At 39.7% G+C, this 23383-nt stretch overlaps 1 protein-coding gene across 2 annotated transcripts; it reads left to right on the plus strand.

Moving 5' to 3' along the window:
• Positions 1-519: 519 nt before the first annotated feature.
• LOC147231732 (cullin-1) lies at positions 520-23060 on the plus strand. Of its 2 annotated transcripts, none has more exons than XM_086150746.1 (22): positions 520-679; positions 10282-10688; positions 12881-13055; positions 13162-13329; positions 13772-13822; positions 13953-14043; positions 15080-15243; positions 15416-15578; positions 16157-16287; positions 16984-17091; positions 17385-17491; positions 17807-17855; positions 18467-18598; positions 18691-18808; positions 19348-19424; positions 20084-20202; positions 20303-20408; positions 20705-20752; positions 20965-21047; positions 21167-21272; positions 21402-21515; positions 21911-23060. In XM_086150746.1, the coding sequence occupies exons 2-22, from the start codon at positions 10549-10551 to the stop codon at positions 21989-21991; spliced, it is 2331 nt and encodes a 776-aa protein (XP_086006872.1). In that variant the 5' UTR covers positions 520-679; positions 10282-10548; the 3' UTR covers positions 21992-23060. The 2 variants fall into 2 exon arrangements, with proteins under 2 accessions (XP_086006872.1, XP_086006871.1); XM_086150745.1 differs by having other exon boundaries at positions 20084-20201; positions 20299-20408.
• The last annotated feature ends 323 nt before the right edge of the window (positions 23061-23383 follow it).

The raw sequence follows: 23383 nt of genomic DNA on the forward strand, positions 1-23383 counted from the left end.
CATGAGTTGGAATTCAATTTACTGCTTATTTATGAGGGATGAGATAGTTTCACTTTCTCTGTAGACATTGGTGATGACTGTCTTGTCTTTCAGGATGTTTTAATGTGTTTTCTTATTTGTATAATCAAAAACATGTTGATTTTTTACAAATTTTAATGTTAATTTAATTGATTTTCAAATTATTTCCAGGTAATTAATTCAAGGTATTTTACATAGTTTTATTAACTATAAGGCGATTTAGCGGAGGGAAAATATGAGCCTCAAATGTAAAGTAAACAAAGGACTAAATACAAACAAACAGAAAATACTCGCCATATAAAGGATAATGCCAAGACAATTTGCAAAAACAAACAAAAAAAAAAAATTTGGCTGCCCAAGGGTCGCAAAGATTCATAATCCACGACAGAGTATTAAACTAAAACTCCTAATAACTGGTTATTTCACGTTTGCAGTCAAACGGGGATATATAACCCTGGTCTCTTTTAAAGCCTCAAAATTCCCATTAGCACCTGAAGGCATCATGATTCGGTGGCTGCTGAGCTGATCTTTGTGCGGACGGTCGCAGTTAGCAACTCACAGCAAACACACACAGACGTGAAACGCAACGAAGGACACATCTCTTGGGCCCAGAAAATCACTCCATCAACAAATATACGGTGACGTCGACGGCGTTAAAATGGTAAGAGGTCATTTTTAGAGGTGGGGAGGGACACTTGCCGGCGCTCTTCTTTTGACAATCTGTCCGGCTAACCGCTAGCGGGCTAATGCTCTATGGTTAGCGAACTGTTTTCCTGACTCATTATTGAGCCTGAGAAGCTAGGCTGCCATTTTACACCAGCAACACAAGCAACCTGGCCACTGCAGTTAGCTCGGTAAATATACCCCGGAGGTTACACATTTGTCCAAATTGTTACAAATCGCAATCCTCCGTGTGAACGTCTGTGAATATGAAACATTTCTCCCTCGCGCCAGGGGACCGAGCTAACCCCACTCTAAAGCTAACTTGGCGAATTGACTCTGAGAAGCTAATGGAAGCTAGCTCTATTGCGTAGCTGTCTTGACTCCTCTCGCTGATCGTCGTGAGCTTTCTCTAGTAATGTACATTTATAAATTTGTCCGACTTGCGAAGCACTAATTTCGACTAGAGAAGAATAATCACTAGACAGATCGGCCATCCACCGCTTTGTATTGATAGAGGTTGGAACCTGACACTCGGCACCAACACTCCAGGAATACTGGGACCACGTTAAAATAATCGTTTCAACTACAGAGAGCTTGCAATCATTTTAAGCGTTTTTTTTCTAGTAATACTGCAGCTGTATTTTATTTGATTTTCTTCAGAGTATCAGAATACTCCTTTTGGGGGCAGATAGTAGCAGTGCTAGCTGTTTATCTTCGATTGTTTCGATGAAAACTCAACTGTTTCTCTAAATTGTTTATTGTTTGGAGTTTGTAATGTGGCGGTATCTGGCATCCTTTATTTAAACTGTGTGTAGGGACCATCAATTTGTTAAAAAACAAGCTAGATATATTTATAAATGACCCCTTACACATATTTATTACATCCTTTGTTTAGATATGTACTGTTAGGCATTAACATTCACGTTCAAGTAAAAACTTGTTTATTGGAACAGTTGTATTTTGACCCTCACCAGGACTCCTGCAGATGAGGGCCCCCCACAATATCAAAAAATACTCCTCATTAGAAGGCCAGAAAAAATGAAAAGAAACAGATTATCTCGTATGTAGAGAGTAAAGGAGTTACAGTATACGCTGTTATGTACACATAGCGACGATAAAATATGCCCAGACATACTCGGTTTCTGATTATAGCTTGACTCACGCATTGCTGTCTGTTGCGATATATGTTTATACTTTAATACTTTTGTGAGTTAATTGATTCTTATTTTATAGATTGCTACTCATGCATCTTGTAAAGTATACAACATTGGCAAACTTTGTAGGTATGAATGGTCGGTGAATTAACTGAACATGTCTAACCTCACGTGGAGAGCCTCACAAATTTGTGTTTCCTTGAGCTTGTTGATTTGGTTGGTACTTTCCTCAATTGTATTCACAAACCTTCTACTTCAAAACATACTGTGTTCGGCCTTGAGCCACCACTATATCCAGTAATATTGGTTTGGGTCCACCCAAATTAAAGCTTACTGTTTGCATGACATGGGTAAAAAATGTATACTTAACAAGTAGAATCGGCTTCAATGAGGTAGCAGGTAGCAGAACATAAAGCAAGTGAACCTAGATACCTTTTTTTTTCCATATCCCATAAAAGTGTAATGTTAATGAAGTAATAGTAATCAAGAAATAAGAGTTTGGCAGAGGCATAATTTCTACTGGATAGTAAGGTTTACGAGATGTTTTGCCTCTTGATCTGAATTAGAATATTTTTGTTTTGAAATTCTGCAGAGCCCAAACCCAATGCTCATTCAGTGACATCAACTTTGAATCCAAGTTGTGCCTTGGATTTTATTTTCATTCTTACATTTTCAGTAAGTGCAATTGTATATTTATCCAGTAAAATTCTGAACAATATGCAGATATACTTTGTTTGACAAGTTGAACTAATGTAAATGGTGGTAAGCACCTGCCACAGTTTCCTTACAAGGTCTTATAAAATTATGATCGTGACAGAAAGAAAGTGCATGAATGAAGGTGGAGTTTTAAAAACAAACCGTCTTTATGTGCATGATTTAGCTTGTAATTCACAAACACATGTTGCTTTGATGCCAAATTCATTCAAAGTATAAAATTTGAAACAAATAATGTCAGGGAAAGTGAAAACAAGATATTAAGTTGAGTTGTTATTGTGTTATTGGGTTGGAATGTCAATGACTGTATTAGTTTATTAACCCAATGGGTGAAAGGGTACAGTTACCTCGGAATTTGGCTGAATTGATGATTCAAGGCTTAGTTAAAATCATTATACACAACTGATTTAATTAAGGAGAAATACAAACAAGTTGATATTGAGGGATTCAAGTACAAAATAAATTACATTTCAGCTGTGCTTTACAAATATTACCAGTTCTTTTGCTTTGTCAGCAAAATTTAATTCCTGTATTTCCTTGAAAAAAAAATATGTAATTGAGGTAATGTTGCTACTATATAGAGTGATTATTTCATATGCTTTCTTCTCCACAAGCATTAGTTTGATCTAGTTAGGTTGATATATATATATTTTTTTTAATTCACAGGCATTCAAACCCTGAGTCAGTTTGGTCAATTTGTATAAATGAGTCGTTGTCCAAATGGAGGAGCGCAATGAACAAATCAGCAGTTTATAACTTTCTGCCACTATCAGAGATGGTCAGGTTGTTGCTGTTGGTGTAAAGATGATACAACCCCTTTAATAACATTTTCACGCTACCTTACCCCCTCTTTTGCCCCGGACTACCCATCAGGGAGATTCAGCTGAAGCTGTGTTGCTCTTCATTATTATCACCATGTCCATAGTTGTTTAACTATAACTGTTGTTGCAAAGAATAAGATAAAGAGCTGATTTTATTTCAGAAGTCAGATATTGTGTGTGTGTGTGTGTGTGTGTGTGTGTGTGTGTGTGTGTGTGTGTGTGTGTGTGTGTGTGTGTGTGTGTGTGTGTGTGTGTGTGTGTGTGTGTGTGTGTGTGTGTGTGTGTGTGTGTGTGTGTGTGTTGTGGTTTGTATTGTTTGTGTTGTAAATGTAGGGTAGTGGGTTGCCGGCCAGAGGAGACACATGGCAAGCAGGATAATCAGATTTTCCACGCTAAGCTTTATTTTCCCCACAAGCACCACTCTCTTCTCAAGAGCCTTGTATCCTTCCCCTGACATACTGTGCTAAGAAACAGGCTTGCTGCTGTCTGAGATTTGGTCTAACCTGGTCAAACCAATGCAAGGCGGGAACACCTCATTCAGTGTGGAATCGTTGAAGCTACCAGTTGTGTATTGGTCTGAAAGCTAAATGTGGCTCATATCAGGCCTTATGACTAAAGTAATAGACTTATAGGGATCTGTATCCAGCATCAATTGATATCTACATCCAGACACCTCTAGCGAAAAGTCTCATTTTCTCAAAAGGTTGCATGCAATAATACATTCATCCTGCCTTTTTGAGATGGTTTGACAGGGAAGCTTTTTTCCTGCTGAGTTTACAAGACTGATATAAAGACTGATTTGGTGGGGTGTAGATCACCAGAGGGCTATGATACAATATTATTAAGATGTTACATCTGTAGATTTTGTCATTTATACTCCTTTCAATTGCAGATTGTATCTACAAGGACAGTGTCAATTATTTGATTCCTCGTTTTCTACAACAATATAGTATTATTAACACAAGCTGCCTTGTTGTGTAAGCACCCCCCCTAACAACACATAGATGGCACAGTCCAATAGCAGATATATATCAACGTTTATAGACATTTACCATTTTGAGTCTGAATTTAATAGACCCGCATATAATTTCAAAACTGTTTTAAAAAAATGAAGTACATGGCAAACATACACTATATAACAATTCTGAACCCCCTTTTTTGAATAAATCTCAATACCCTACCAAATAAAGTTGAGAAAGAATCATCAGGGCAAGTTTTTTAAGCAGTGTAACGCTACGGCACACTCCTCGTAAAAGCAATACGGAGGTTTTTAAGTTGGTCTCTGACCTTGAAAAATTGGTTCATGTTTTTTCGTCTCTCTGAAACTGAGCCTTGCTGGCTGTTGTAGAGACAGTGTCGAACAGTGAAGACTGCTTTAGGGCAACAATGTTGTGCAAGAGAGTCCATGCATTATTAAAGGGGAATTTGGGGGGGAAAGTAGCCGATCTGATATGAAAACTGACAAACATCTTAGCTGATTATCAGTAATGGCTGATAATCAGTCAACCCCTGATTTGCACTCGGCCAACAAAGAACGCATTGTAATGTGTTTGTCTCTGTTCAACACCCATACAAAACTTCAACTCTCTGAGCCCCAAATTCAATGGATGGCAGTGAAAACCACTTAGGTAGGAGCTTTCCAAAGTGGCTCTTTTTTGACATCTCCTACTTATTCCCACGGTTAACCTTTTTCCGTACAGGTTTCAGTATTAGTATAGTAGCTAAATATATTACTTAACAGAAAGTTAGAAGAAAGTGTGTCAAAACGAAAGTAGGTTATCCTTCTTCTAGTTTTCCTCCAAAACTATAATGTACATGTCTCAGTAATTAGAACCCCTTGAAAAAAACAAAATTGCACATTGCCAACCTCTGGACAGAGTAGGTGGCTCATCAGGTGCGATAACCAGAGTGACAGCAAACATTATGAAAAGTGGGTCATTAAAATATGTCTGGGCTTTTATCAGAAAAAAACTAGTCAGTTGTCCCTGAGAACGATTTAAACAATTGTCAACAATCCTATCTATCCTTTTTTTCGACCACGAAAGGCTGTGGTCCCCATCAAAATTGATAAAAACAATTTTTTTTTTCTGTATATTAAATTAAGATATAGTTAACTGGATAAGATGACACTGTTAGAAACAAATTGGTTCCAGACTTATACTTTATAAAATTTAAGTTGGTTTTAATTCCATCATTTATGGTAGTTTATTGTAACTTGAAATACAATCAACAAGAGGGTCGTAATCTAACTTTGCTAAATGACAACATTGTAAACACATTGTGTTTTTCCTGCAATGCTTGTTGACAGAGTACATGGGGTGTCTCAGATACACACAACCATTCCTTGAAAAGAATTTCGCTCCCTGACACAAGTTCCGACCTTTGCCGCCTTCCTGAGATATGGCGGAAGAACATGTTGCCCATGGTTTTTCTGTCAAGACCAAGGACTGGGTTTCCTGTTTCAAAACAAGCTGTCTACAAACTGTTGCTGCTGCTCAAGCTTAACCTTATTCTGTGGTCAGTCACACAGCTTTAGGAATGATTCAACTCTTCCAGCTCATTCTGTTGTGGGAATCTTACACGGTGTCTGCTCAGAAGCCATGCCTTCTCAACACCAGATGTACAGGAATCCGGTAGGCTGAACACCCTCAACTTCCACTAGTCTAATGGCAACTCGGTGGTCTTGGCTGTCCTTGTTGCCATGGCAACTAACATCATCTAAGGCTGCCTTTATCAGCTGACCAAGGAAGACAAGCCCCTGCCAAAACAGGTTGAGAGTCCGGTCTGACCTGCGCAAGCTTGTCACTGGCGGCCGAGCACATAGGGGCAAAATCAGACCCATGTCCTGTAAGGCAGCGTCTTGGAGCATGGAAATCTTGTGATGACCAGAAATTAGTCTTTAAAAAAGCTGAAAATGGGTTAATAATATTATTCAAGTTGCATGAATTATATTTGAAGTTACTAGTGGCAATGAATTGCCTGAAATTTGTGGAATTGACTCTGTATCCCTGATCTTTGTTATCATTATCTGCATTTGTAATTGCACTTACAAATAATATGAAGGCAGTTTAACTTCATTCAGCAATTATCTTATTTATTTTTGAATGAATGTTCCAAAGAATTCAATCAAATTTTGGGGAAAATATTAAGGCATTTTTTATATGAAATGACTCGAGAATGCTGAGCTAAAGTGCTGTTTGAAAATAAAAAATTCACAGTACAAAAATATAAAGTTAAAAAACAAGAATACTGTAGCTGTCTGAGGGATTGCTGTTTGGACAGCCTGTAGATTTCATGGCACTGCCATGATGGGGTGTCACTAAACTGTTGCCTGATATTGCAAACACTCTTTCAAAAGTTTCCTCTGAGTTTATTTTGTTTGAGAAGTAAGCCACACAGTTGCAGAATATGTCTTCTTGCTACATTGAGAATCGTAAGTTTAGCACATTTGAGAGACATTGCAACACGTTGTTTTGACACGTGATTTGTGGATTCAGTAAAAGTCTTGGGCTCTGTATCAGTTTTTTTTTTCTTTTATACTTTCAACCTGAAAACTGCATTTTGCAGATGTTTAGCCTATTTTTTTTATATGACTGAATATTCATTAGTTTGTTGTATGTCAGGGCAGAAGTGTAATTTTACGTGGCTGTGATAGCAGGCGTGTTGATGGCAGATTGCCGTTGCAGTGCTGTGGTCAGTTTTTGGTTCGGTAAAGGCACGCTGGGCTCAGGTTGGGCACAGACAACTGTGTTTTTGAATGACTGATGGAGGACGATTTCTAATCTGAGTCCTGTCAAGGTATTTCTCCTGCTTCATTGCTTAACCTTTTTGGTCCTATTAGTGCTGTAAATGATGAAATATTTTACTCTTGGATTTTTTTGTCTCAGATTGTACCGTAGTCTTGCATGAATGTTTAATTCTTAATTGATATGTTAATCCAAGGTAATGATATGGCTGGCAAAGCCCTGTATGTTGTTCACAGAAGCTGTGAGGCAGTTGAAGAGTGGAGGTTTCCAGGGTAGATATTAATGTGGAAACTACTGTTGAATTGCTGTATAGCAAGTGTTCACACTGTGTGCAGTTGATCAGTAACAAACAGTATTGATCATTTTAATATCAAAAATATTCCATTAAGTTAATTGATTTATAAGAACAATGTGGTGTCACTGCCTCACATCCTCTATGATACAGTTGAACCTTCATTTTGTAATAATTCAAACTTAGTCCTACACATTGATGCAATTGTCTTTGGAACCGAACATTCCTGGTTTGATTCCTGGCTGCTCCTCCTGTGTTGAAGTGTTGTTGAGCAAGACACTGAACCCCTAACTGCTCCCCTGGCGCTGATGGATGGCATTTCACTGCTCATGGTTCATCCATGATGGATTAATTGCAGAGAGAGAATTTCCCCATGAGGGATTAATAAAGGATAAATTATTACACTGATGCTAATTTACCAATATTTTGATTGTGTGGAGGACCAAGGTATTTCATGTTAAGACAATTAAAGGAAGAAAAATCGTTAGAATAAATTAAATCAATAAATTAGTGCCTTTTGCATTTTCATAATGTGGCAGTTATTACAACATTACAGTTAATAGCAAAGCAAATTATCTCTTATCATTCTGAATATATATATATATATGTATATATATATATATATATATATATATATATACATATATACACACACACACACATATATACAAATGTTAATCATAATATGATAAGTCATTAGAGAAAATTCTGGTACTTGATTCATTGTTGCTTTGTTAATTACATTTTAATTAATTATTTTTTTCATCAAACAAAACCAGAGCAAAAAGAAACCACTATGAGCACTGACCACATCGAAATATAAAATTGGTAATGATCAGAAGAACGTCTCTTCATTTCATAATAAAAAAGACTTTTGTTATTCTATTATTTTCTTATGAGTAGATTAGAAAGTAACACTTATCAAGCTGAGGTAAGATTCCTGGCTTCCATAACACTGCTGTGTGTTTAGACACACTGTTCTGGTATTATCCCAAAAGCGGCAGCCAGACGTATCACCAGGAATAGGACGTAAACAAAGGGTCACACAGCTTCCTCCCATCTTCCACTGACTGACTGTTGCACCTGGGTCACAGCCTGAGTCACTGGCCCTAATAGCTGTCAATGACCAGAGATTGGCAGCTCTGCATGCCGAGTCCTTCTAAAAATAGCCATGCTGCCTTCATGTACACAGCAGCCTGTGGCCATAAACCCATTCCGCTCTCTGGTTCTTCTAGCCTGCATTTCCAAAGCAAGGCAAGGCAGACATACGGGCCTTCCTTTTTGGGAGGCTGTTCTGAGGTGGTGTGACACTAATATGAGCTGAGTCATGTTTCATGTTGAGAGATTATAAACAGGACTGACTAGTAAACTGAGATATGCCGATTAGTATGTCAGTGTAATACTGAATTGTGTTAATACCCCTTTATTACACATGAGAATTTTTGGGAACTTTGATGATTATTTGCTAATGTTCTTCAAAAAATTGGTGAGGTCCAAATCATGTATTTTGCCATTGTGGCATCCCAACAATTTAGCGCTCCCAAACATTAAATGAAAATGACCAGAGTTATTGCCAGGATTGTAATGTGGAGTTCTTCATTTTAAAAAGAAAAGGGGACCTTTAAAGCGTTCTCTTCAGGCTTCTGCCCCTTCTTTCTCCGTCAATTTCTGCCCTCCTTCTCTGCTGCTTGAAAGATGTTGACCAAGCTCTTCATTCACCTTCTCGTCCCCTCCTGTCTGCGCTGATGAAACTAGAGCTCAAACTCTGTCAATTAACTGTAACGATCTTTCCTCCGTGGGCTGTGGTCAGCGTCACTGTCAGGCTCACCCTGCTCTTTCACTGAGGTGCATTTTTGTCTTGACCTTGATACTACATCGCTCTGTTGCAATTTATGCATTTTAAATAGTTGTTTTTAGTCCTCAGCTAATAGCTGTTGTTAACAAATAAAAAAAACAGTTTTCCTACATTATTTCATAAGGCTTCATCCCCATCAACACTTTGTAATAAAATGAATAAATTATATGAACATGTTTGTAACAAACTTTGTAACAAAGGGTCACAGAGTGTCGAAGTGAAGGAGGCAGGCATTGAAGTGGACTAATCTGTTATTAGCTGAGTGTCATCAGGCCTGGTCAGCAGCGTGTCTGCAGGGCTCAGCGGATAAATCCACACAACATACCTGGCCAGCTATAAACTGTGGCTATAAGATGCTGGTGAAAAATCTGTATACATATATATGTTGACAGTAGCTGAAACTATTAAGTGATTTATATTCAAACTGAAAAAAAAATCTGCTTGTTTAATGACATAATTATATTCAGTTTTACCCATCTCAGTCAGGGTGTCATTTGAACTCTGCCAAAGTGAGACATTATGAGTAGGTTGGCTGGTAGTCCAAATCATCATGTCTCTCACTCTCTTTTTCTTTCTCTACACCTGTGTGTGTGTGTGTGTGTGTGTGTGTGTGTGTGTGTGTGTGCGCGCGCGCGTGTGTGTGTGTTTTGACTTTTCAGAGTCAGTTAAATCTAATTTTTTTTGGTCCATTTTGCCTGAGGAGAAGAATCTGCCTAATAATTATGCACGCCTTGATATAGGGTGTTGATCTCCTTAGGCCACACTGTCCCTCATTATACAAACACATCACCTGATATGTATTAAATCCAATAAGTACTTAAGTTTATACAGCCTGGAGTTGGAAATTATGGATAAGTGATGATATGGTCAAAATAATCACTTGTCTACTAATTGAAACTGGGGGTTTTAGAAGCAAATTTGAGGATATTATTTCACATATTTTAATGTTTCAGCTGTTTCTTCATTTAGATTGGTTGCTACAAACCTTAGTCAAAGAACTTTTTTGTTTTCTTTGCAGGTCATATTGTGAGGATTAACGAAGTTCTTAGGTGGAGGAGTGGCAGACAGCGCCACCCAGGTGTGCAGAGTGGGATTGCATTCCCGTCTCACATCAGGCAACAGGCTTCCTGAGGCGCCCCTACCACTGCCAGATGGACTGCGCACTCTGAGGGCACAGCGAGAAGGACTGAAATCAAAAGAGGAGTGGGTCGGGGGGGAAACGCTCACCCGAGTAGGAAAGGGAGGGAATTGTTTGGAAAGAAGAGGAGAGGACAGGGGCTTTACAATGTCGTCTAACAGGACCCAGAATCCCCATGGACTGAAACAGATAGGCCTGGACCAGATATGGGACGACCTGCGGGCTGGTATCCAGCAGGTGTACACGCGACAAAGCATGGCCAAGTCGCGCTACATGGAACTCTACACGTATCCGCCATACAGTGAGAGCAGGGCAGGTTGCTGCCGTGTGGATTTAACTCTGGTATAGAACAGGGATTCGATCGGTTGGGTTGGGTTGGATGGGAGGCACAGATGGGTGAGGCCTTGTCTTGAAAGGAGAGTAGTTACTTTAGCTAGTCCTTTCTTTTCCCTGGCAAATTCAGTTTTCAAAATCAAAACTAAACATTTGGAATTAAGTAAACATCCAAAATCGAGAGGAAAGTTCACTGAAAAAACAAGCAAAAGTGTGTGCGTCCATGCATACGTTTGTTTTTTCACCGCCAGAGATCAGTTGGATATGTTACCATTTACATTGTTTGGTTTTGGTTTTCTGTTTTTTCATAGAGAGAGATGTCTGTTTCTCACAGCGCGCTGTCATGTTAAATTATTTTCCATGTCTCGGTTCATGAATTTAAATAAGAATCATCACTCTCCTCTCTTTGTTTTGGAAATCAGCCTGGCTCTCTGAGCACTGGATTTTCTCCGTCATCTGCTTTTTTTTTTTAGCTCAGACATACTAGAAATAAAAAGTAGAAAACCATTTAATTTAAAATTTTGAGAACCTGCAAGCATTTTTAATAAGCGAAAGCTCCATCTCTTAGTTGCTTAAACTATTTGCTAATATGACAGTTTCTCCTTTTCTTCCTGCTCTTTGTTTATGGCAGTAAGAAAGTTTAACTGGCATGCAATGGTATAATTTTTCAGAGCTGTGCCTTTGAAAAGCATGCTGTTCTCTCCCCTTCCTGCTCACTTGTTCATTCAGCTGTACTTTTGTTTTTTGTACTTTTGAGCTGGGAACAGTTGTACAATTTTTAACAATAGGCTGATACGGTTTCCAACTTATGCCTAAAAGATCTATGCACTCTCCTGCCCATATATATGTGTGTGTGTGTGTGTGTGTGTGTGTGTGTGTGTGTGTGTATATACACACGCACACACAAATATATATAGACACATACCATTTTGAGCATGGATTAAAAAAAATATACCTGAGAAATAGTGCTATGACCACTTACCAACCCCAACAAAGGTTCTTGAAAACATTAAGAATACAAATATTTAATATAAGAAAGAAATGACCTTGTTCATTTGTATATATCACTTTCTGGTATATGTATAAAGTGAGCAGAAGCCTGTCTTTGCTGTGAAAAACAGCTAACTAATTTGCTTTACAGAGACTACTTAAGTGTTAAAGTATTCCATCAAAACATTTGCATAGTAAATCCTTTTGTCATGTTATCTCCATACTTCCAGTTTCACAAAAGTGAGCTTGTATTTCAGACCGATTACATCCAAATTAGTGATCCCCAGAGGTTAATTGGATAACTTCATGTCAGGCAATTATGAACAAATATTTCACTATATTTTGAGCAGTTTAATCAATGCACTCGAGGCATGTCATGTTTGACGTGCAGAGGAACTTAATTTCACTGCCTCTTTTTCCCCCTTTGTCTAACCCTTAACCTGTATTTTGCATTGAATGGCTGGTGAACAAGTTAGAAGAGAATACCCTGAAGGCAAGAATCCCAAAAACAGGAAACCTTCACATTGTTTTTACGTTTAGAAAACTATTATAGAGGAAATGACAGAGCTTTAGAAAAGAGTCAACACCATCATGGAAGGGAAACCTTGTTTGTGAAAGTTAATTTGTAAACTATTGTTTTGTTAGCAACAGCTCCATGTGTGCATGTGTGCGTGCATGTGTGCACATGCGCATGAAGAACGTGACATTTTCTCACTTCCTCTTTTGCACCTTTGACTAAGGGCCGTCAAAACTTTCCTGAAGCCATGTCCTTATCCCATTTCCCCTGAAAGAAAATAAACATTAGGTGTGGAAACCCTGTTTTCATCTTAAAAAAAAACAAAACACCAGCAGGATACAAATGAAAAAAACATACTATTAGAGTGGAGGTTTATCAAAGAAAGTAAGAGTGAAAGGAAAAAAAAAAATTTAAGAGAAACCCATGAAATAGTTAGTAAAGCCTAATAATGAGTATTGACTAGAGACAAATCCATAAAGTAAAAGCAGAATGATACACTTACAGAATGAAGAAAATTGTAATCTATGAATATTTAAATTCAGTTAAATTGTTAAGCTGAATTTTTGTGTATCCAGTCTATGATGTGACAAGACCATGACCTCTATTGTCTCGTGTGTGTTTCCTGAACCTGTTCCTCAGACATGTATATAACTATTGTACCAGTGTTCACCAGTCCAGCCAGGGCAGGGGCTCTATGCCTCCAGCCAAGCCCTCCAAAAAGTCCACCACCCCAGGTGGAGCTCAGTTTGTAGGCCTGGAGCTCTACAAGAGACTCAAGGAGTTTCTGAAAAACTACTTGACCAGTTTGCTCAAGGTGAGCACTCAGTCCACCTGTTACTATCTTTTTACTTACCTAAAAGTAAGACAACCTTGCTTTGGATTATATATGTAACTCTTTTCTCTTTGGTCCCCCGCTCCAGGATGGAGAGGATCTAATGGATGAGTGTGTGCTGAAGTTTTACACCCAGCAGTGGGAGGATTACCGTTTCTCTAGTAAGGTCCTCAATGGGATCTGCGCCTACCTCAACCGCCACTGGGTCAGACGAGAGTGTGACGAGGGACGCAAGGGCATCTATGAGATATACTCAGTAAGCATGCTGAACAGAAGACTACTGCAACAGTTCCAACTGGTCAAAGATCTGCGATAATTCATTTATTCCCTCTTTTACATGAAAACGTTTCTTGTAGTTTCTCCATATTTGAGTGTGCATCAATGTGTTTTCATGCAATAAATTGTGGTGCAAAAATATTTGATACGGTTCAGTTTAAAAGTTCAAACACCAGGTGTTTTGCTGTAATTTTTAGATTTAGGGTGGTTCTTTTTTTAAGTTTCTGAAATTATGTTGGGTTTTCTTTTTTTTGTAAAGGGGGGGGGGCAAGGGTGGTTAATTTGAAGCAGATACCTAAACTTGTCAGTATTGTTATTCTAATTTGCCATAACTTAGTTGAGCGGGGCAACTTCCACATAAACAGGAATCGAGAAATGCATCCATTAATCTTTGCGAACCTTGTAACCTTCTCTCTCCCCAGCTGGCACTTGTGACCTGGAGAGAGTGTTTATTCCGGCCCCTTAACAAACAGGTGTGTTTAGTATCTTGTTACAGAGGCACGAAGTGTCTTACTGCATTTTAACTGTATTTGGAGGTTGTTTAATCTCATTTTATGTGATATTTATGTCAAATTGTCTGTCTTGATCGTACAACCCTTCAAGGTTACAAACGCTGTGTTGAAACTGATAGAGCGAGAGAGGAATGGCGAGACCATCAACACCAGACTGATCAGCGGTGTGGTCCAGTCATACGGTAATTTATTTATTAATTCACTATGTTGTTTCACAGTATTTTGAGACATACCACTATGGAGTACATTTTTTGTACATTAGACACATAACATTACAGATAAAATGTCACCCTACTTTTGCCATCATCGTTTACTTTCAACAGATACCAACTAACTTCTAGAAGATGTGTTTGTTACACTGTCATGCTTTTGAACATGTTGCCTGTGGTACAATATTGGATTTCCTCTACTCTACAGCAGCCTGTCACTCCAATCGCAACATTATTTTTATTTTTTTTTTTTCATGAAAAAAATGTTTTTGCGTTTTTTTTTTTTTTTTTTTTTTTACCCTGCTCTTTCACTACAAGTCATCGTCTCGGTCCGAGTCATTGCTGCAAACACAAATGCCTGCAGGGCGTGATGTTTGAACAGTGTTTTCCACTAAAGTGAGGCTCGCAAGTTAGTTTTACCCTGTCTGTGTCCAGAATACAGGCTGTGAAAGCGTCACTATGCGGTTACTTCTTTTCCACTTTTATTGACACAGGAAATGCAAAAACACAAATCCTTTTCTTTGTTTCCAGATAACATAGGGCTGTTTGCACGATGGTACCACAAACCTCTGGTTCACTTGGCTAGCTCTTGACTGGCAACGCTGTCTCATACTGTACGATTACAGTGTGGCTGCTGTTAGAAACGCACTCAGCACTCCACCGATGCAGTCCAACTGTGTACACCCCGAGCCTCTCTGCAGCAAGAGCCAAGATCTATTTGAGAGAATTTTCCATCTTAAGTTGTCCTGGGTTATCTCTTTTTGACATCCTCACTCAATATTGCTCTGGCAAAGTTCTGACCTACAAATATGAGGGGAAATGGACCTCAGGTTGAGCAAATCCTGGATAATCCTTCAGACACCATCTCATAGAAAATATCAAAAACCCTTTATTTTGTAAATGATTATACCTGCCACTCAAATAACAGGGCTTCTCATTATGTAGCTCCAGTGGTAATGCTATGTTGTAAAACTTCAAATGAACACCTGCAACTCTCTCCACCCACCAGTTGAGCTCGGCCTGAATGAGGAGGATGCCTTTGCCAAAGGCCCCACGCTGTCTGTGTACAAAGAATACTTCGAATGCCAGTTCCTCACCGACACAGAACGTTTCTACACTCGTGAGAGCACAGAGTTCCTGCAGCAGAACCCTGTCACAGAGTACATGAAGAAGGTATGCAGTGTGCTTGGAATGCAGTCGTCAAAGAAGAGTGGATCTGCAGGGTTGGAAGGGCTTTGAAAGAAGTTTTGGTTTACCGCCTGTAGAATCATGCACTCTTTTCCCTTTTCGGTGACAAATGAAAAAAAAGAAAGAAAAACTGACAACATGCTTGCTAATTTCCCAGGCGGAAGCTCGGTTGCTGGAGGAACAGCGGCGCGTACAGGTTTACCTCCATGAGTCCACCCAGGATGAGCTGGCAAGGAAGTGTGAGCAGGTCCTTATAGAGAAACACCTAGAGATCTTCCACACTGAGTTCCAGAACCTTCTGGATGCTGACAAGAATGAAGGTAAGCCTGTTGTTTTCCATGCAGGTTTTTGCTGTTTGAAGTAAAAAAATAGTAATGCGTATTTGGGTTCTGATCCTGGACAGCTTCTCGCTCATGGGTTGCTGTGGGAGGGCTCACTGAACCAACTGAAGTCTTTAATTTTGGATCTTTCTTTACTTGAACTGAAGGAAGGGAATCTTTCTCTAGATCTCTATTTTGGGATCCACCCTCGTTCAGTATAAACAGTCATGTTGCTGTGAATGTTTATTTCAAGAACAACAGTTGAACATATGCACAGTACTTTCTAACCTTTGAAATAGAGCCAAACTTAAAACAACAACTTCTTGGCCGAAGATACAGATCTGAAACCATCAATTTTTAGTGCTTCATACCTTTAAATATAACCTGCGTACAATATTCAAAAATAATCTGTGTTGCAAGATTTTTTCATTTATTTCCATCTGTTTTTACTAAAACCTGTTCTAATATAGTAATAGAAGAATAGTAAAGGGTTTTTGTCAACCCTGTGGTGTCATTTGAATAATGCCAGTCAACGTCTTCGTCCCTGCTGGTAACCTCTGCTTTTTGTGTCCCCTCAGACCTTGGCCGGATGTACAACCTGGTTTCGCGGATCACAGACGGTCTTGGTGAACTGAAAAAACTCCTCGAAACTCATATCCACAACCAGGGCCTTGCCGCCATCGAGAAGTGTGGAGAGGCTGCACTCAATGTACTTCATCCTTCCTTCAGCTCAGATAACAATCAGGGGATGGGTCGTGTTTCAAATTTAAATTTGTTTAGAAGTTGTTTGTTTGAGCCACACTTTCCTCAAACAGCGATCGAGAAAGTACCAAGTTATCAGAGAAGAGAAGAGAGCTGCACCAACTGATTTTGCGTTAAATTGAGTGAAGAGCTACGGCAATTTGATAGAGGAATATTCAAGACATGTACACTGTATGGCCAGAAAAAAAGGCTGAAACATTTCATGCCTTAACAACTTTTGGGCATAATGAGGTCCTAAGTGTCTTGCACTTCTGAATGCCTGGGTCGAGACCCCTAAGCTTTGAGGACTTCTTAGTGGCCGTTCAAATGCAGCAGTCTTACATGCTGAAGATAAATGCTTTAGATGTTGATGTAAAATATAAAGTCACAAAGAGGTTTTTAATGACCAGTGTCCAATGAACCAGTGATGTATGAAGACATTCTTAAGTGTTTTTTGCCAGCTTACTGCATGTATTTGAGCTCAAGGACAGATTTAAGTGACTTCGGCGTCACCACATCTCATCAAGGCATTTAGGCATGATTTTTAAAGCTATTGGTTCCCTGGAAAAGTTTCCTGTCCCATTTGTGGTCTGTATCCATTGAAGATAAACGTGATGGAAGGTGAGGTTGGAGAGCACACTGAGCACACTTTTCTGTCTTCCAGGACCCGAAAGTCTACGTCCAGACGACCCTCGACGTCCACAAGAAGTACAACGCTTTGGTCATGTCTGCATTCAACAATGATGCCGGTTTCGTGGCCGCACTTGACAAGGTCAGCAGGTGCTAACTGAAAGCGGGACGCTTCTTGGCAAAAGTGGCTATTTGCGTTCACATAGTTAATCATCCTTGAGTTGTTTTGATATACAAGATGTTGCTCTTGGAAGTGCCCTGGATTGTTTATGTATTTTCATGGAGTGTAACATTGCGTAACAAAAATATCACCCGTTATTGCAAGTTCCACATGTGATATTTATTGACGTGATGTTCAGTTTGTGATGGGGAAACAAGTAGCAGTTCACAGGGCTGCTGGCTTCTTCTGGGCTGTAACTGTAAGGCTTTTCACAGGCCTGTGGACGATTCATCAACAACAACGCTGTGACTAGGATGGCTCAGTCGTCTAGCAAGTCTCCAGAGCTGCTGGCCAGATACTGTGACTCTTTGCTGAAGAAGAGGTGGGTGTTCTGCTGGCCGGATACATGTCGCCTTTTCTAAATATAAATCAAACTGGCGCTTCCTAATGCCAGGAGTATAAATGGCACATTGTTGTAATTTTATCTTTTAATCAATTGAGGAATTCTGATTTAATTTGCTTTTCGGCAAGTGATAAACAATTGAATAGCATCCAAAAGAAAAAAAAAGAGGTTTAGAAGAGTTGAAGACCCAATGATCTTGGTGCCTTCTGTCAGTGGGATTATATTCTTAGCCATTTTCCATTCCAGAGGAAAATCTCCCCTGTAACTGAAATCAAACTCTGTTTTGCTCCTCAGCTCCAAAAACCCAGAGGAAGCTGAACTGGAGGACACATTAAACCAAGTGGTAAGATTTCTCCCTTGTCCACCGAGCTCCTACCCAGAGTCTGGGGAGTTTCCACCCACTATGATGAGAGGGAGGAGGATACAGTAAATCTCAGAAAATTTAAATCAATGGATTGATCCAATTCTTTTTTAATATATGCACAACACAAAAAGTAAATTTTGAATATGGTTTGTTATAAAACTATTACTTTATCAGATCAGAAACAATTTAAATAAATTCAATCTTTCTTTTTGGGACATGGATTTATTTTTGTGTCTAATCAGCTATTTTCTAACAGAAGAAGTCAGTGTGATGTAAGAATCTAAGCAGTCTGTCTGGTAGATATATAGGTTCATTTTTACAGTCGTTCATGTCATGTCCATGGTTCTAATAAAGCTAATGTGAACTTTTAGGTGATGGAAGGCACAATATTGGTGGTGATTTGTCATTAAACTTATTTTGCAATTCCTGCTGAGATATTTCTACTGCACATTTGAAAAGATGCACTCAGCTCTAAGAACTGCTCAGGTTTTTCTAGTTTCCCGCCATCTCTTTGAATTACATTGGTTGGAATATCAAAATGCTCTGTCCTACAGCGGTGTCAGCTAAATGAAACATTGTCCCTGTTCCAGATGGTTGTCTTCAAGTACATTGAGGACAAAGATGTTTTCCAGAAGTTCTATGCCAAGATGCTGGCCAAGCGTCTGGTTCACCAGAACAGTGCCAGCGACGACGCAGAGGCCAGCATGATCTCCAAACTCAAGGTCGGTTGTGATACAGGCTGACGCCATGACCTGCTGAGAAGTCATAGCACTCGCCGCCGGTGTGTGACTGTAGCTGTTGCTCCCCCCTTCAGCAAGCCTGTGGGTTCGAGTACACATCCAAACTGCAGCGGATGTTCCAGGACATCGGGGTCAGTAAAGACCTGAATGAACAGTTCAAGAAGCACCTGACCAACTCAGAGCCTCTGGACTGTGAGTATTTTACTTTTCCCTCTTTTGTGTTTACTTTTTAAAGTTATAAGTAATTCCAGCTGAATCAAATATTAGTTTTTCCTTTTTTCATTTACAGACTGTTGTTTCAACCAGGTCATATTTTTTTCTTATTTCCAACAATCCTCATTTTAAAATCAGATATTTGTTGAACATTTTCAGGTTGTGTTTTTTTCCATTTTTCAAAAATGATAATTCTCAATTTTTCCCACCATTTCAGATCATTTAAGGTTCATTTGTCAGTTTTTGCCTTGTTATTTTTCAGGTTCTGTTTAAAGTTTTTCAGACCATTTGGTTGGTATTTCTCTTCACTGGAGGTGTTAGTTACCTGCCTGCAGTGCCCCCTTTGTACTGGAGGACAAAGTTTAATCACCTTGATATTGCGACATTTTGCCACTTGATATCTTCTTGTGGATAATTAGCGCTGCAGTTTTTCCTTACTGCAAAAACTCACATCGTTGAGGTTTAAGAGAATAATTCCTCCTGAATCTAACGATGAAATTGTGTTTCCCTGCACTCAGTGGACTTCAGCATCCAGGTTCTGAGCTCCGGGTCTTGGCCTTTCCAGCAGTCCTGCACCTTTGCTCTGCCTTCTGAGGTAACCTCACCTTGCAAAATCAAGATGATGTTAACCTTTTATGATAACTGAATGTTGTAGGCACATGATTTGGGGGTTGTTGAATTGTGTTATCTAAGGGGGGTGGGGAATACAGATGTTATGGGGAATACAGATATTATGAAATTTAAATACATTTAATAAAATCCACCACAGAAATAAAATTACGTGTCCCTGTGAATGAAATCAGATTTTACTAAGACTTTGACTTTTTTGGACCACATTAGAACTTTGATTAAAAATCAACATTATTACTTATAAAAGTAGTTTATCAAGAAGACGAAAGCCCTTTCTTTTGTCACATTCAGTAATGGATAAAGCACATCAGTGAGGTACAGCTACTGCATTTAACCCATCATGGATGAGCCACGTGCAGCTGGCAGCCGCTTTTTATGATCCGTCCAAAACAACGTTTTGGTTCCAAGATGACTGCTCTAATCCCCTGAGCCATCAGATTTTTGCCTCAGTTCTTGTAGATTTATTTTCAGTGTGATTAGCAGCCATTTCAGTTTGGACCATAACAGCTAGAGCGTCATAGTTTTGATGTTAAAAGTAGCCTCTGATGCGATACCACATATATATGTCAGTATATTTGCTTTGAGCTCTCATATGACCCCTTATGTGTGTTTCTGTGTGTGAAGCTGGAGAGGAGCTATCAGCGTTTCACAGCGTTCTACGCCAGCAGACACAGTGGGAGGAAGCTGACCTGGCTCTATCACCTGTCAAAAGGAGAGCTTGTCACCAACTGCTTCAAGAACAGGTACTCAAAAAGATAAAGGGAGCCCTTAATGTCTGACTGTCTCCCGAAACTGAACCGCTATATTTACCGCTGAGCCTGTTGCTTTTTTTTTTTTTTGGAGATACACACTGCAGGCCTCCACCTTCCAGATGGCCATCCTGCTGCAGTACAACACAGAGGACAGCTACACAGTTCAGCAGCTCACAGACAGCACGCAGATCAAAACTGTAAGCCACCAGAACCAGTTGTGTGTGATACAAGTTATACTAGTTAGAATCTGCTAGCTGCCTACAGTTCACGTGTTAATTTGATTCAATGAAATGAGCATTTAAATTCTACACTGAGAACATGGAGGTCTGCTGAAAAGACGAGGTGTGGCGCTGAGAGGCTGGCATGGGATTTGTCAATTTGTTTTTTATTTTTTCCCTTTTTTTTTCCCACTGCTGCTCCTCATTTCTTTGCATCGTCTTGTTGACGAGAAACTCAGAACTTCCTGCTGACTGAACCAATTGTTTGTTTTCAGGACATTCTGGTTCAGGTTCTGCAGATCCTGTTAAAATCCAAGCTTCTGGTGAGTTAAGGTTGCTAGTCAATTCATTTCAAGTTTATCAGACAATGTCAGAGCTCAGGGCTGAATTTCCTGGAAAAAAAATATCAAGCCAATTTGAATTGACTTTTTTTGTCCCAGGTTATGATTATAAGTTAACGCTGACAACAAGAGACAGCAAAAGAGCTCTGCAGATTCATCAATATGCCCCTCCTTTCCCTCCCTCTGTGCTTCAGGTGCTGGAGGATGAGAACGCCAATGTGGATGAGGTGGAGTTCAAACCAGACACGGTTATCAAGCTCTTTCTTGGATACAAGAAGTGAGGAAGCCGATTCAGATGAGCTGAAAAATCAGCTTCAGTGCAAAGCGACAGATTTTGAAGAGAAAAAAACAAAACAAAAAACACAAAATCTGACTTTGTCCCCCCCCCCCCCACAGTAAGAAGCTGAGGGTCAACATCAACGTCCCCATGAAGACGGAGCAGAAACAGGAGCAGGAGACAACTCACAAGAACATTGAGGAGGATCGAAAGCTCCTCATTCAGGTGAGATTTGATGGTCTCCATGTTCAACCCAGTCTCTTCAGTGTTTACAAATAATTTGGACCAATAGCATTGTGAGCAACAAGAATCCCGTGTGTGTGTGAATGATTCCTTTTTTTGTGTTTTTTTTAGGCTGCTATAGTGAGGATCATGAAGATGAGGAAGGTCCTTAAGCACCAGCAGCTCCTAGCCGAAGTGCTGAACCAGCTGTCGTCCCGGTTCAAACCCAGGGTTCCTGTCATCAAGGTGAAGCCTGGTCTCTTCTGAAGCTGAATTTCATGAGCCCGTGTTAGAATTCGGAATAAGGGAACGTTGATGGATTCTGTTTCCGAAACGTGGTTCCCCTCCTAAGCAGGATCTTCACCCTAAAACCAAGAGTTTTAGAGACCCCCTAACCCTGCAAGGACAGCGCAGAAAACAGTTTAATGTAGTTTTTTTAAATATTTTTATCAGGCTCTTTGTAGGAACCAAGTTATTTGCTGGCAATTTTTACAGTCTTTTAATGTTAAATATTATACGCAATGAATGAATTGAGTAAAAATCTATGAATAATTGGAATCATATTTTAGAATCATATTTCCAATATAAATGATTTTTTTTTTTCTTTTTTTCTCATGTCTTTTTGTCTCCCCTTGTGACAGAAATGCATCGACATCCTGATCGAGAAGGAGTATCTGGAGCGGGTGGATGGCGAGAAGGACACATACAGTTACCTGGCCTGAAGCCCGCCGCTCCCAACCGCCACCACAATGCCCCCGCCGGCTCTCCTCACTTTTATTTTTGTTAATCTTTTTTTTTTTTTTTTTTTTTTTTTTTTTTCAAATTTCATGTCTGAGTAATAAAGTATGGAGCCCTATGCGCGGCGGACATCTTTGTGTTTCTGTGCCACGGGACCGCCAACCATATGACCATATTGGGGCGGCGTGGCTCAGGGGGTTACAGTGGTCGTTCCTTGGAGGCGAGCGTTCATGGTTCGATTCTCGCACTCCACCAAGCCTGTTGAAGTGTTGCCGAGCAAGACACTGAACCCCAAACCGCTCCCCTGGTGCCGCTAAATGGCTGCCAACTGCTCCTGGTTCCCCCATGATGGGTAAAATGCAGAGAAAATAATTTCCCGCAAGGGATTAATAAAGTATAATAAAATCTAAAAAAAAACCAACATCCACCCAGAGAGTGAGGAGGGCCTGAACTTTGACCTTTCTGCTCTACCTTTAATGCATCTCAGTGATGAAGGAACTGTACGAACAACCAATTCCCTGCTGCCCAGACTGGGGGGAAAAATGTGTCCCATTTGTAGGACTCAAAACACACAACCAAATCCACACACACACACACACACGCAGACACACACTTCCTTGTTTTCATGTTGTAAATAACAAACATAGACTGAGAGGAAATAAAACAACCTGCTCCCTTCTTTCATAGCAAATGAAACGAATTAGCCTTCAGCCAATCAGAGAGCCATATCCAAAGGTTTCTGCATGCTACTGCCTCCCTGCACCTCAGCGACCCAGAAAAAAAGTCAGAATCAGTCGAGGACCCGGGCGACAGTCCACTGTACGACAAACAGGAAAAAACAACAGACAAACAGCGGCCCTCTAATCAAGTGTGAGTCAGTGGCACGTTCAAAGACGCTGTGTTGCATCTTTATCTGCTGAAGTTGTTTGTTCGGTTGTAGGTCGGCCGGGGTCATGCAGGATGCTTGTTTCATTACTGAACGGTGGACATTTGTATAGTGCAGTTCATTTTCTAAATGTGTGATAAATAAAAGCAAGGAAAGATTTCTCTAAACTCTGCTTCCGCACACTCTGTCCACAGCCAAGGCGCTGGCTCAGTGTATCGCGGCTCAGCGGGAAATGTCCAGGATTTCTATTTGAAGTTCTTCACCAAATCAATGTAAGATGAATTAATAGACTGATTAATTAGGTTGGATTTTATGCTTTTTTTTTTTATATACCCTGGATATCCAATCATTTCTACCTGACTCTAGTGGCCATTTAATTTGCTTATTTAACCACCTACTAAAGTAATGAATGAAGTGTAAGAAAAAATATCACATTATTGGAATATTTCGAATCATGTAAAACAAACTGTGTGTTTGAAATTCTTCAGTG

The sequence above is a fragment of the Fistularia commersonii genome, chromosome 8 (assembly GCF_037954325.1).
Source record: "Fistularia commersonii isolate RoL2024-O1a breed Wild chromosome 8, RoL_Fcom_v1.0, whole genome shotgun sequence".
In the NCBI taxonomy this organism is placed as follows: Eukaryota; Metazoa; Chordata; class Actinopteri; order Syngnathiformes; family Fistulariidae; genus Fistularia; species Fistularia commersonii.